The 13,675-nt window shown below is 35.4% G+C and overlaps 1 protein-coding gene across 1 annotated transcript in view; it reads right to left on the reverse strand.

Moving 5' to 3' along the window:
* Window positions 1-13,675, reverse strand: part of ELL2 (elongation factor, RNA polymerase II, 2) — a 78,423-nt gene that overhangs the window by 51,996 nt on the left and 12,752 nt on the right. The window contains exon 2 of the mRNA XM_012638835.1: window positions 7,362-7,409. Coding sequence (XP_012494289.1) covers window positions 7,362-7,409 — 48 coding nt within the window. The remainder of the gene's footprint in view (window positions 1-7,361; window positions 7,410-13,675) is intronic.

The raw sequence follows: 13,675 nt of genomic DNA on the forward strand, positions 1-13,675 counted from the left end.
ATTACATTCAGAGCTGGAGTATAAAGGTAGCTGTTAGTCAGCAACCTTCTGAGCAGACTGACTAAACACAACCCTTGGCAAAACCAGTGGGCTAGCCAAACCAAAAACGGCAGGGGAAAGAAGTCAGGGGGAAGGCATATATCATCTAAGAAGGAATGGCAGTGTTGGGGATTTATTTTTATCTTTGCTGCTTGTTTCAAGCTGATAGTTATCTTTGCTTCCCAGGTACCAAGTAGAGTAGGGAAGGGCAGTCTGCGGGAAACATATTCAGGAGGGTTGAAATTGCCTACTAATTTCAAATACTGTATAATTTTGTTCTTCAAACCCAATCTTCTTTCTTCCCAGCCCCCACAAAGTAAAATAAATAATTAACAAAGTATCTCTGAATGCTTTGCTAAGTATGGAGACTTTAAAAAAAAAGAAAATAAAAATCCAACCTTCTGTTTTTTAGAGTCAATGACTCTACTGCAGGAGTTTTATTGCACTATTCAAGCCTTTAAAAGTTACCAGTTAAATGCCGATTTACTCTTCAGAAGGTCACTGTGCCTTTTTGGAAGGCATACCTTCAGAACTTGTTTGGCTGGCTTTGGCTGGCTATTCCTTGTTCATTCTTAGAAAAGTATGTGTGACTCAGTGTTTCACAGGAGACACTGCATGGTACTTATAGAAAACATTTTCTATTTTTAGTCCTCTTCTTAAAAATAATTTCTAAAAATTATATATGTAAAACTTCTATTTTCACAAGCCTCTAGAATTGCTGAGTCTGAAAGTAAGCAATTAAATTAGAATGCATTTTAGAACACACATTTTCATAACAAATACTGACTTAATGCTGGGTCTAGAATCTCATATACTGAGACAAAGGTAACATTATTTCTCACTGCCCTGGGGTAATCATTCCCTGGACATGAGTCCCTGAGGCCACAGGCAAGTCCATTCTGTAAGGCCACCATATGCCAGCAGATGTGGCCATTGTTTACTGTTGAAACCTTGCTATTTCAGATTTTATCTCAATTATAATATACCAGATACATACCTTTGTGTGTGCGTGTGCGTGTGCATGCATACACACACAGTTCTTAACAGGCCTTCTGGAACTTTGCATACCTATTGCCAACATTTTACATCTACTAAAACCTTTGTTTAAAAGGCTGATTCATACCAATCAGAAATACACATATAAGCCTTATTCCTGATAGTCCCCTGTTTCACAGAAGTTCTAAGTGGAGGGTTCTGGACAAATCCTACGTTACTAATTCTTTCCTGAGTATTAACCTGTATGAGTTTGTCAGACTGTGACTTCTCTGAGGGTGAAGCCCATGTCTGACCCACCCCTGCATCTTTTCACACTAAGTACTCAACAAAGTGCTTGGCACCAGTAAGGACTGAAAGAATGTTTGTGCAATGAATAACCAATAAGCAGAATAATAAACTAACCTATTAGCACATTCATTAGTGGCACCTGTTCATAGTTTATTGTTTAGAATAATTATGTTAGTTGATAACTGCATCAGTAACAACCACCATTACATGAAAATAGTGAGTTAACTTGCTTCCAGCAAGTTAGCTTTTAAAGCTGTACAGTATGGCAGGAAGAACTTTTCCCTACTGGTATAAAGACCAAGCAAGACTGTTGTTACAGCTTCGCCTCTATCAGCTGTGTGCCTTTAGATGAGAAACTTTCAACAAGCATAAAAAAATACAGGTTAGTTTTTAAAAAATTTTTCACCTGCCATATTTTCAGTATCTGGTTAAAATAAAGAGACAGAACTATGTATCCCAATTTTTATAAAGCTTACTTGACAATAAACATGTAGCTTTTGGAAATTGGGCGCATTATACCAACACACCCACCCTATGAATGTTATAACAGTAACACAGCCCATATGGATCTTACCAACTACATTTTTTGTTCAAATATGCTGGTTTACTGATATTTATAATCCTAGTAAAACTTTAGTTATGAGTATACTAGGTACAGATTAGAATTGTGAGATTCACAGTCTTCAGAATCAACAAAGCACTTGGGATGATTTATTCAGCTCCTGATACTCATGAGTTTAGAAATCCTAATCAACTGCTCCTATAGATATTTCCTCATCTTTCTGAACCCAGAAAAATGCCTTCAATGACCACCCAATTTCCTGAGCACCTTTTACCACTAAGGAAAAAGGGTAGAATGAACTGCAAAAGACACAATTTATATTTTTTTATGCTATAAAAGCTGCTATCCAACTGTGATGAAAAAAAAATCCAGGTAATCAATGATTCTCAGAATTTTTGCTCTTTAACAGCATAATGCTATACTTTAATGTTTCAGTCTGTACTCACTTAGAAGAAAACTTCAACCTAAGAGAACATGTTCGGGCACAAAAGTAAATATGCTTAAAAGCTAACCTGCCAAGACCCAAATTCTAGCCTCCTAAAGACATTACTGAGAGAAAAAAAAATCTTATAATTAGTAACAAGGAATAGCATAACCATGCAGTACTTAGCATGAGACTCATCAGGGAAGCAGGAAAAAAATTTAACAGTATATGTTCATTTTTAAAATGATATTTTAACAATACTTCAGTTACACTTCAAATATGCCTATGTGCGACACTATCATGATAGTTAAGGTACATTTTCAATCACATTTGACGTAAAAAGACAAAATTTCTCATTAAGGAAAAGTAACTTTTTTGTGGGAAATCTAAATTTGAACCTTTCAATTTTAAGCCCTAAATATATTCCATGTAGGAAAATTCTGTAAGCACACTCCTTCAGAGAGTTTTTAAAGCAATCAGCACAGGCAATGTTAAATTATCATGAGAAAAACAGAGGAGCACTGTAGAGAAGACCCTCACATTTGTGGCTCTGCTTATTCCCTGTGGGCTGTGCCAACCCACTCTCTCCCCTGTAATGACTCTTTGTTTTTACTAAGTCCCAAAGGGCTGGGGAGAGCTCTGCAAAGAGAAGGGGGGAGGGGTGGATGGAATGCAGCTGCAGGCTTTAAAACAATGCTGAGTCCATACATTTTGTTCCCAGTTAGAATAATGAAAAGGGTAGGGGGTTAAGGAGACAGACCAAGCAAGGTAGGGCCAAGCATCCCATAGTTCTCAGTCTGCAGCACCTCCACCCCTCAGCTACTCTACCAAATTCAATCACCATTCATTTGGGTTAAAAACCTTCTCTGTTAAAATTCAAACACTCAGTAAGATTTAAACCTATCAGCCATTTATATCTAAATTACTTCCATCAGTGAACTCTATTATGGCAAGGAATAGAGTAAGGAGAGAAAGTAGACCAGGCAAAGATGAACCGTGGGAGCTTGGACACATGTAGGGGAGGTAGGTAGAATTCAGAAAAGGCAGTCCAAGGTCTCAAATACAGACTGCCTACTTTGCAAAGATGCCTAGGGCCTGGTGGCAACTGGCATACTTGAGAAAACCATACTTGCTAAAAGCTGCAAGGGTCAGAATGGAGAGCTGGGGAGCCTGCATATGTTAGTTCCCCATCATTTAGTCTTTCAGTTTAACTTGGTACCTCCTAAGAAAATGTCCTTTACTTGTATTTCCCTGGCCTTGATGTCCCAATTGGGAGATAGAATTAAGAGAAGCAAGAGTTACAGAACAAGGAGATAACCTTCTATCTCCTAGGGAGAGAAAAACAGCTCAAACCTTACTCTCCTCCTCCCAGATAACAAACACAGTGGTGAAAATCCATGGAGCTTTCCAGGGCTCATGGACTCAGCTTTGCCTCTGGTACATCCCTTTGGATATTACTGAAGCCATTAAAATTGGCAGGAAAACTCAAGAAGCCTTAAATAAACAACTGAACTAACTCCTCGAATAGAGAATCAGCATGTGCTAGTATCTACCTAAAAAGCTATACAACAAAATTCAGAAGAACACTTAGTCCAATTAGGATACCATTCATGAACACTCAGTTACTGAGGAGGGATAAAAAGACTTCATTATAAAGTTGTCATGTAGAAGCAAAGCTCTGACATCCACACAAACATCTCCTTCAAGTTAGCATTACACAACAGATTTAGAAGTGCTCTTAGTGCACACTGAATGATGTAATTAATCTGCCTCTTGAAATGTTTTCAAATTATAAAGTTCAGAAAGATTTTATTTACATTGACATTTTTGCATTGTGACAAAACTAAACAAAAATTCACAAGTATGCAGATTTATAATTAGGAATATAATTCTAAATGTGTGATTATTAGACATTGTATACCTGTATCAAAATATCACATGCATCATATAAATATATGCAACTATTATGTACCATAATAATTAAAAATAAAAACTTTTATATAAGAATAAATGCTAAGAATTAACACATTTTAAAATTTAAAACAAATTAAGCATAATATTAAAATATATTTAAAATAAGCATAACATGTTTATTATGGTATAAATATGTAATTTGGTGCTTTAAGACTATTTGGTGGAAAAGTTGAAAGATTCCCACTCAGAACTGAAACAAGACAAGGATGCTCACTGTCACCACTTCTATTCAACATAGTGCTGGAAGTCCTAGTTAGAGCGATCAGGCACGACAAAGAAATTAAAGGTATCCAAATCAAGAAAGAGGAGGTCAAACCGTGGTTTTTTACAGATGATACGATCTTATACACAGATTCCACCAAGAGTCTCCTGGAATTGATAAATAAATTCAGCAAGGTCTCAGGTTACAAAATCAATGTACACAAATCAGTAGCATTCTTGTACACCAAAAACAGTCAAGCTGAGAGTCAAATCAAAGACTTAATACCATTCACAATTGCTACAAAGAAAATAAAATACCTAGGAATATACTTAAGGAAGTGAAAGATCTCTACAAAGAGAACTATGAAACACTGAGGAAAGAAACTGCCAATGATACAAACAAGTGGAAAAACATATTACGCTCATGGATCGGTAGAATCAACATTGTTAAAATGTCCATACTACCCAAAGTCATTTACAGATTCAGTGAAATCCCCTTCAAAATTCCAACATCGTATTTCACAGATCTATTAACAGAAAAAATAATTATATGCTTTGTGTAGAACCAGAAAAAAGCCCCAAGAGCCAAAGCAATCTTAGGCAAAAGGAATGAATTGGGAGGCATCAGATTACCAGACTTCAAACTATACTACAAGACTAGTAATAACCAGAACAGCATGGTACTGGAACAAAAACAAAGACATAGACCAATGGAATAGAACAGAAAACCCAGATATGAAACCATCCACATACAACCAACTGATCTTTGACAAAGCAGACAACAACACACACTGGGGAAAAGAATCCCTATTCGATAAATGGTGCCGATAAATGGGAAAATTGGATAGCCACATTCAGAAAAATGAAACTGGATCCCTCTCTCTCACCACTCATAACAATTATTTCAAGATGGATAAAGAACTTAAATGTAAGGCATAAAACCATAAGAATTCTAGAAGAAAATGTTAGAAAAACTTTTCTAGATATTGGCCTAGGCAAAGAATTTATGAAGAAGACCCCTATGACAATCACAGCAACAACAAAAATAAATGGGACTTGATTAAATTAAAAAGCTTCTGCACAGCCAAGGAAATAATCAACAGAGCAAACAGATGACATACAGGATGGGAGAAAATATTCATAAGCTATACATCTAACAAGGGACTAATAACTAGAATCTACAAAGAACTCAAGCAAATTACCAAGGAAAAAAATCAAACGACCCCATTAAAAAGCAGGCAAAAGACATGAACAGAAGCTTCTCAAAATATAGACAAATGGCCAATAAACATATGGAAACAATGCTCAATGTCACTAATCATCAGGGAAATGCAAATCAAAACCACAATGAAATATTACCTTACCCCAGTCAGAATGGCTTTTATTAAAAAGTCCAAAAACAATAGATGCTAGTATGGATATAGAGAGAAAGGAATACTTATACACTGTTGGTGGGACTGCAAATCAGTACAAGTTCTACAAGTACAGTATGGAGATTCCTCAAAAGAACTGAAAGTCGACATACCATTTGATCCAGCAATCCCACTACTGCATATTTACCCAAAGGAAGAGAAGTCATTTTATCAAGAAGACACCTGCATTCCAATGTTTATTGCAGCACCATTCACAATTGCAAAGGTGTGGAATCAACCCAAACGCCCATCAATTCATGAGTGGATTGACAAAATATGTCATATGTATACCATGGAGTATTATTCGGCCATGAAGAAGAATGATTTAATGCCTTTTGCAACAATTTGGATGGAACTGGAGACCATTATCCTAAGTGAAGTATCTAAAGACTGGAAAAACAAACACCACATGTACTTGCTATTCAATTGGAACTAACTGATGAGCACACATGTGCATAGAGGGAAGTAACTCTCAAAGGAAATCAAGCAGTGGGGAAGGGGGAGGATGGGATATGTGAAAACCTACCTAACAATAAACCCTATCCGGGTGATGGGCACACTTTTAACCCTGACTCAAGCATTATAAAAGTGAGCCATGTGACCAAAAACATTTATATCCCCATAATATTTTGAAATTAAAAAAAAACAAAGAATATTTGGTAAATTTACTTCATTTTAAAAAAAGAATATTTCTCTCTCAGCCTGCTTTTTCTTGATAGCCCTAAAATCCATTTACAGATATTCCAAATTTTCATACTATAGCCAGTATATAAAGACAAATATAGAAATGCATATTAAGAGAGAAAACAAAAAAGAATGATTGTGTCTATGTAATTAATATTAAATATTAATAGCAATAATTTAAAAAAATATTGATACTATTCCTGTAAAGTTTATCATCTATTATAAACACAAAATTCATAGGTCTATTTTATTAGGAGTTATCATTTATTATGCTTTTAAATGCAGCAATAAAATAGACATAGAATACTTTGTTTTTTCTGTGCACTAGAAAAACTCTATTTCTATTTATACATTTCATTTCCTAGTACATACAACTAAAAAAACTAAGTGTGCAGACAGCAAATTTTTGTTTTGTTTTTGTGTAAAAACTATCACAATCATAACTTGCCTGAAATCAGTAATTCCTTATGAATGTTTAGTTGTAAACAAAACATATTCGCATAATACCATGATATATGCTATAATTCAATAAAAAAGTTTAAACATGCAATTATGCATGATTTGGAAAAAAATACTCTCAATATTAATAACTACATCTGAATTATTTTTTAAAGGAAGTTAATTCAAACATCTTAATCAAAGATGTCAGAAATTTTCAGTCCACAAAGTTCACAAAATATGAGTGGCTGACTGTATTAAGAGGCTTAGGTGAAAACATTTTTAAAGTTTAATAGCATCTAAGGATACTAGATTTTCTTGCTAAATTAATAAGAGTACTCACCCCTTGGAGTCCTTGGAACTGAATCGAAGGTCGAAAAGGAATTAAATTCTATTAAAAGAAATGAGAGAAACAAACAGGTAAACTTTGGTTACCGTGACACAGAACTAAATGTTTAAACTTTAAATCTTTGTATTTGCCACGCCATAATGTGTGAAACTTCCTTTTCATTATATACTTTTGCATGTTGTTATATTAAGATGCCTGAGATGAACAATATCACACTGTTTACATTTCTCTGAACTACATAACAAAAGGTATTTTTTGGCAGTGTAATCATGTATTTAAAACTGACATGATTTGGCAAAAAATGATTAGTATACCAATTCAATTTTACATTTAAAAAAGCATATTGGTGCTTAGTTTCCTGGTATATTTTTACTAGGGGTGGGGAGAGGGAAGAGATAATTGGAGGAACTTTGTACAACCCTAACAGGATGCTAGAAATATAAAATTAAAATATTTGAGAATGAACTGTGGCTTTCCATTTTCTCACATTTTACCAGAGACTGGTTTTTAGTTGAGGTTCAAACAAGTTGACAACTTTCTTGTAAGATTCTTACCAGGAGAACAAAATTTCCAGAAAATGTTTCTGTTTTATTATGAGCTTTGTCTTCTTCGTAATTTCAGTATTTTATCATAGAGTTGTACGTTTGGAAGAAAAGCTGTAATTGTAAATATCAACCATAGTCTCTGGCATGATTTTCTGTATTCAAAGTCACCAGTATGTTTGTCTGTGTGAATGCTTTTACAAATTGCTAACAGAAATACAGGAGGAAATCAGATTTGGATAATGTTTAATAGTAAAACATCAGCCTGTAAACTATTCTTCACATTCTCATATCCAAATCCAATGTATAAAAACAAAAACAGTGCTTTCTGGTCTCACCTCTACCCCAATATAAAAAAGGAACTCTCATGTTGCTTCTCTAAGCCAGGACACATCACCTACTACTTCTAATTACTTCCCAAAACTTCTCTGCAGATGTAAAAGTTTACTAATCAGGATTATAATAAACTAAAGAGAAACAAGGAGAGGATAAGTACTTCTTTAAAAGATAGACTACCTGAATATAAAATCAATGGTAACATTAATCATCTTATTATTTATAAAAATGAATAAACAGACATCTTCTTGGAGAAGACATTATAATGGACGCTGTTATCATTGTCCTACCACCATAAGAAGATCATTTAACTTCAGGTTTACTAGCAGAATCAACTACTACTGGGTAACAAATTCAATTCTTGGTGTAGAAGTAGGTTTTTAAAAAAAAGGAAAAATAAAAAGGTAGTGCTTGAAATTTTAATAACCAATTTTTAGTGATATTTCATTCTAACTCATAGCTTTTTTTGAAAATATAAAATATAAATTAACTTTCTTTAGGGGGAAAACTCTACCCCAAAACTACTTTCCATGACTAAACTTATTCTTCCTGAAGTAATGAAAGCATGCCCACAGAAACCTGGGAAGCTCCTCTTCGTGTGAAAGTAGGGTGGCCTTACAATTTAGGTAATACAGGTTCAGGTTCTAACTTCCAAAATATTTTCATCCATCAGCCCTACCTCCTGAATCCCCTTTCAAATCACAAACACTGAACATCTCCTTGGAGACTGGTTACAATTCCCTCCTTGACTCCTTGCAACCCAGAGGTTGTCTTCAGCTCACCACTAAAATTTGAAATTCTCTCTCCATCAAGTTCATCAATTCTTCCTGGTCAAATAAATGTAAAGTTTTTCTCGGTTTTCAAATTGCTGACTTCTCCACTGGATATTACCTCTTCTCTGCACTTAGAGAAATAAGTCCTCCCAGCTCTTTGATTTCATTTCAAAAGCTAGTGCCCTTCCTTTCCTCCTTCTAGATCTACTTCATCCGAAGGCTCATGGAACCTGTTGGACGGTAACTCTGAATCTCTTCTCCATTCCTCAACTGGCATCTCTGCTCAGCCAGCTACTTACTACTACCTATAGAACATTTTGCATTAGAAACTCACAATGACAACGAACTCTCAATAACTGGCAAACACTAAACTCTGCCCCCCCATCCACTTGTAGCCTCCCCAACTAAACTGGCACCTATTTCCTACTTTTCTGGTTAATGGCACTTCTATCTTGTTAGTTCCCCAGGCTCACCACCTTAGAATTAATGTATGTATAGTCTCTTCTCTCTCCTCACCCCACCATATTCTATTTGTTAATTACATGTCACTAGAATCACAGAATTCTAATTCCAGAAGAGGAATATAGTTAGAGATAATACAGTTGATGCCTACCTCCCACAAGCCCCGTATTCCATTAATAGCTAAGCTGGGACCAGAACCCAGGACTCAATCTTCCTATTTTGCCATGGCGATAAAGGCTGAAATGCTTTTCTTCTACTGCCTTATGTTCCACACACATCTGCTATAGGATATTTGAGAGTCTGGGGTGTAATCCCTCATGCCAGGGAGTTCGCATTTTGGTTGGGGGAAATTTGAGAATGAGTAAGTGCTAGGCAAAGTACTACTAGGAAGTATAGTAAGAATTCTCAAAAAGGAGAGGAGAGTATGGGTTAGAATAGATATTAGAAAAGTCAAAGGGTTTATGAAAAAGGTGGACCCTGAGTAGCAGTTTAGAAAAAATAAACTTCAGGGAAAGAGAGTGCCCTGAGAGAAAAAGCAAGATAAGAATGGACAGAGGACAGGTCCATGTGTGTACAGAATTCTTTCATATTTTCACAATGGAAAGGATAAGAACTGGGCCTGGAGATTCCTTATCCTTAAAGTTTGTCTTCATTTTTAGTTTCTATCTGCTACAGAATAAACAGGACAATAATTGAAATTTCAGACCTAAGGATGTCTATGCAAAAACTCATCATCTGAGTTAGGTGCCCTGGCTCATGCCTGTAGTCCCAGCCTCTCAGGCGGCTGAGGCGGGAGGATGGCTTGAGGCCAGGAGTTAGAGACCAGTCTGGGCAACATAGAGACACCCTGTCTCAAAACAAATAAATAAATAATTAAAAAAAGTTTCTCACCCTGTGAGATAATCTTGCCCTAATCTCCTCCTTACTCCTTCACTAATGGACTTTAAGTCTTGCCTTTGGTATGATAAATAATTAACCAAAGGCTCTCCCAGTTTTCTGAATAAGAAAGTGAGTTGCTGAAAGAAGTGTTTTAGGGGAAGGCATCTCTTTCAGTCACGTGCAAAATAGATGAAGAGAACTTGGATCTGGTATGTTGGGGCTAAAGAAATGGACTAGAGAACAGCTCTAGAGGTTGCTTTAGAAATACTCTGGAAGTGGTGACAAAGGTCTCAATTAGTATGACTGCATCTGAAAGTCAATAGGAGATGGTGGACAGAACAAACAATCCCTAGAAAGAATAATAAAATGTACTGAAAGCTTGAATATCAGGCACCAAAGAAAAATGATGCCAGGGTGGCTACAGGGCTCCCAGTCATCAACTCTGGCCAGTCTGCCCCGGACTTCTTTAAATTAAGCTTTTAATCTCTACTTTGAAAGCCAGGCCCTTATCACCTTGCAATTAGATAAAGGCTTTCCTCCTTTCTATCAAATCATTCACATAGCTAGCAGAACTTCTCTTTTTACACCACTCTCAGTGAGTTCTTCCCCACTGTCTATCAAAACAAACCAAACTCCTAAATAGAAAACACACCATTATAGGACCAACCAATTTTAACTTCTACTTCCTCCCCAAAAGGGCTCAGCTATTAACCATTTTTGTTTGTTTTGCAAACACTTTCCTCTCTATCTCCTTCCTGTTCCTTCAACCTGGCATAACTTCCCAAACACTAATTTGCCAATCCATATTTATCACTACTTAGCATTCAATCTCAAGATTAATTTCCTCAGCTTCACCTTTCTTTGGATAAACCAGGTGTCAAAGACTCAGTGTTAAAGTGTCTTCAAGGACCCGAAGCAGATTTATGTGGAATAAATGGGTGTAACGCAATAAGGAGTGGTGAGTATCTGGAGAATGAATGCCCAAAGGAAAGGATTCAAATTTTAAAATGCTAAATCTTTTCTAACCAAACAAACACTACTGCCACCATTTTGCTAACCCTCAACTATACCCACTTTAACACCTATTAGCTGTTTTTCCCAATGCCAATGTCTACTGTTCCACTACATTGGGGTGCATTTTTTTCATAGGTTGTCTTACTCCTAATTGTTATGATACAGAGGAGTTTTAGGCATATTTAACTTATAAGTATGTATCTGTATTGTTCTCAGCTAAAAATAAGTATTGTAAAATCATTTTGGATGTGTTCCCTTTATATATGCAGTACACTACTATATACCTTATACAGTTATATAGATTACTAATCAGGGCTGTATAGACAAAATAATACATACTATTCTTTACATCAATTTAGAGACTTGCAAGAATTATTTTGACTGTACGTAATTTTTTACCTCATGCCCTGAATTTAGAACCTAACCCTTTGTTAAGCTTATATTATAGTTTCACCTGTATTGCTTGATTCCTCAACAAGAATGATCACTTTTAGTTTTCTAATGTATGGTACAGAACATTTTAAATACATTGTCTCAAGTTAGACTCCTAAAACCAGCCCTGGGATGTAACAAAGCACCCTTATCCCTATTTTCCAAGGTAGAATAATGAATGTCTAAGAAGTAGAGCACATTGCTCAGGGTTACAGAGCTACTGACTTACATCCAGTCCTCTGAACCCCAAATACAGTACTCTTCCCTTCCCTTGCCTCTGAAATAGATTACCTGCTAGTGCTAAACATTTAAAAGACCATAAATGCTCGTTCGGTTCTTCTGGCATTTTGTTTCTGTCCAAGGAAAATGAACTTCATAAAATCACTATCATTTCTAATGTTCAGTTTCTGATGAACTAAAAACCAAAAATAGTTTTTTTTGCTTTTCGGACACTGTATAATAAAAGAATATATATAAATACTTGTGTTATTTTGATTAAAAAATAATATTAATAAAACCCTCATCTATGGAATAGCTATGAGTTCTTATCCAAACAGGGTAAACTAAGCTCACTGTTACTAAAAAACTCCTTTAAGATATCTGACAATCTAGAAAAATACTTAAAAGAATCTCAAATGCTTTACTGATTTTAATCCCAATTTTAGACAAGATGATGTTACTAGGCTATAGCTCTTGAATGTTTAAAAAAATGCCACAGGTAGTACTCTACACCACTTATTATGTATTTGACCACTGTGTTAATAGGATAGCTACCAGGAAAAATAAATTTTATAAGTCAATACCATTATAAGCAAATGTCTCAAGCATTTTAGTTTTTTGTCTAAATGTGATTTTTTTTCTGGTTTTTCAAATTAACTTTTTAATTATTATGGGTACCTAATAGTTGCATATATTTAGAGCACAGGTGATGTTTTAATACAGGCATATAATGTGTCATGATCAAATCATGGTAATTGGGTTATCCATCACATCAAGAATTTATCATTTCTTTGTGTTAGGAACATTGCAATTCCACTCTTTTATTTAAAAATATACAATAAATTATTGTTAACTATAGTCACCCTATTATGCTACTGAATATTAGATCTTATTCATTTTATCTAACTATATTTTTGTACCCATTAACCATCCCATTTTATCCCCTCCTCCCCACTACTCTTTCCAGCCTCTAATAACCATCATTCTACTCTCTATCTCCACGAGTTCAATTTTTTTAGCTCCCACATATGAGTGAGAACATGAGATATTTGTCTTTCTGTGCTTGGCTTATCTCACTTAACAATAATGTCCTCCAGTTCCATCCATGTCATTGCAAATGACAGGATGTCTTTATTTTTTATGGCTGAATAATATTCCATTGTGTATATGTATCACATTTTCTTTATCCATTCATCTGTTGTTGGACACTTAGATTGATTCCATATCTTGGCTATTGTGAATAGTGCTGCAATAAACACTGGAGTGCAGGTATCTCTTTGATATACTGATTTTATCTCTTTTGGATATATACCCAGCAGTGGGATTGCTGGATCATATGGTAGTTCTATTTTTAGTTTTCTGAGGAACTTCCACACTGTTCTCCATAGTGGCTGCACTAATTTACATTTAAGGAGTGTTCCTCTTTCTCTGCATCCTCGCCAGCATTTGTTATTGCCTGTCTTTTGGATAAAAGCCCTTTTAACTGAGGTGAGATGATATCTCATTGTAGTTTTGATTTGTAGTTTTCTGATGATTAGTGATATTAAGCTATTGAGCATTTTTTTCATATACGTGTTGGCCATTCGTATGTCTTCTTTTGGGAAATGTCTATTCAGATCCTGTGCCCATTTTTAAAATCAGATTATTTGGT

Source organism: Propithecus coquereli, unplaced genomic scaffold, assembly GCF_000956105.1.
Source record: "Propithecus coquereli isolate 6110/MARCELLA unplaced genomic scaffold, Pcoq_1.0 Scaffold135, whole genome shotgun sequence".
NCBI classification, from domain to species: domain Eukaryota; kingdom Metazoa; phylum Chordata; class Mammalia; order Primates; family Indriidae; genus Propithecus; species Propithecus coquereli.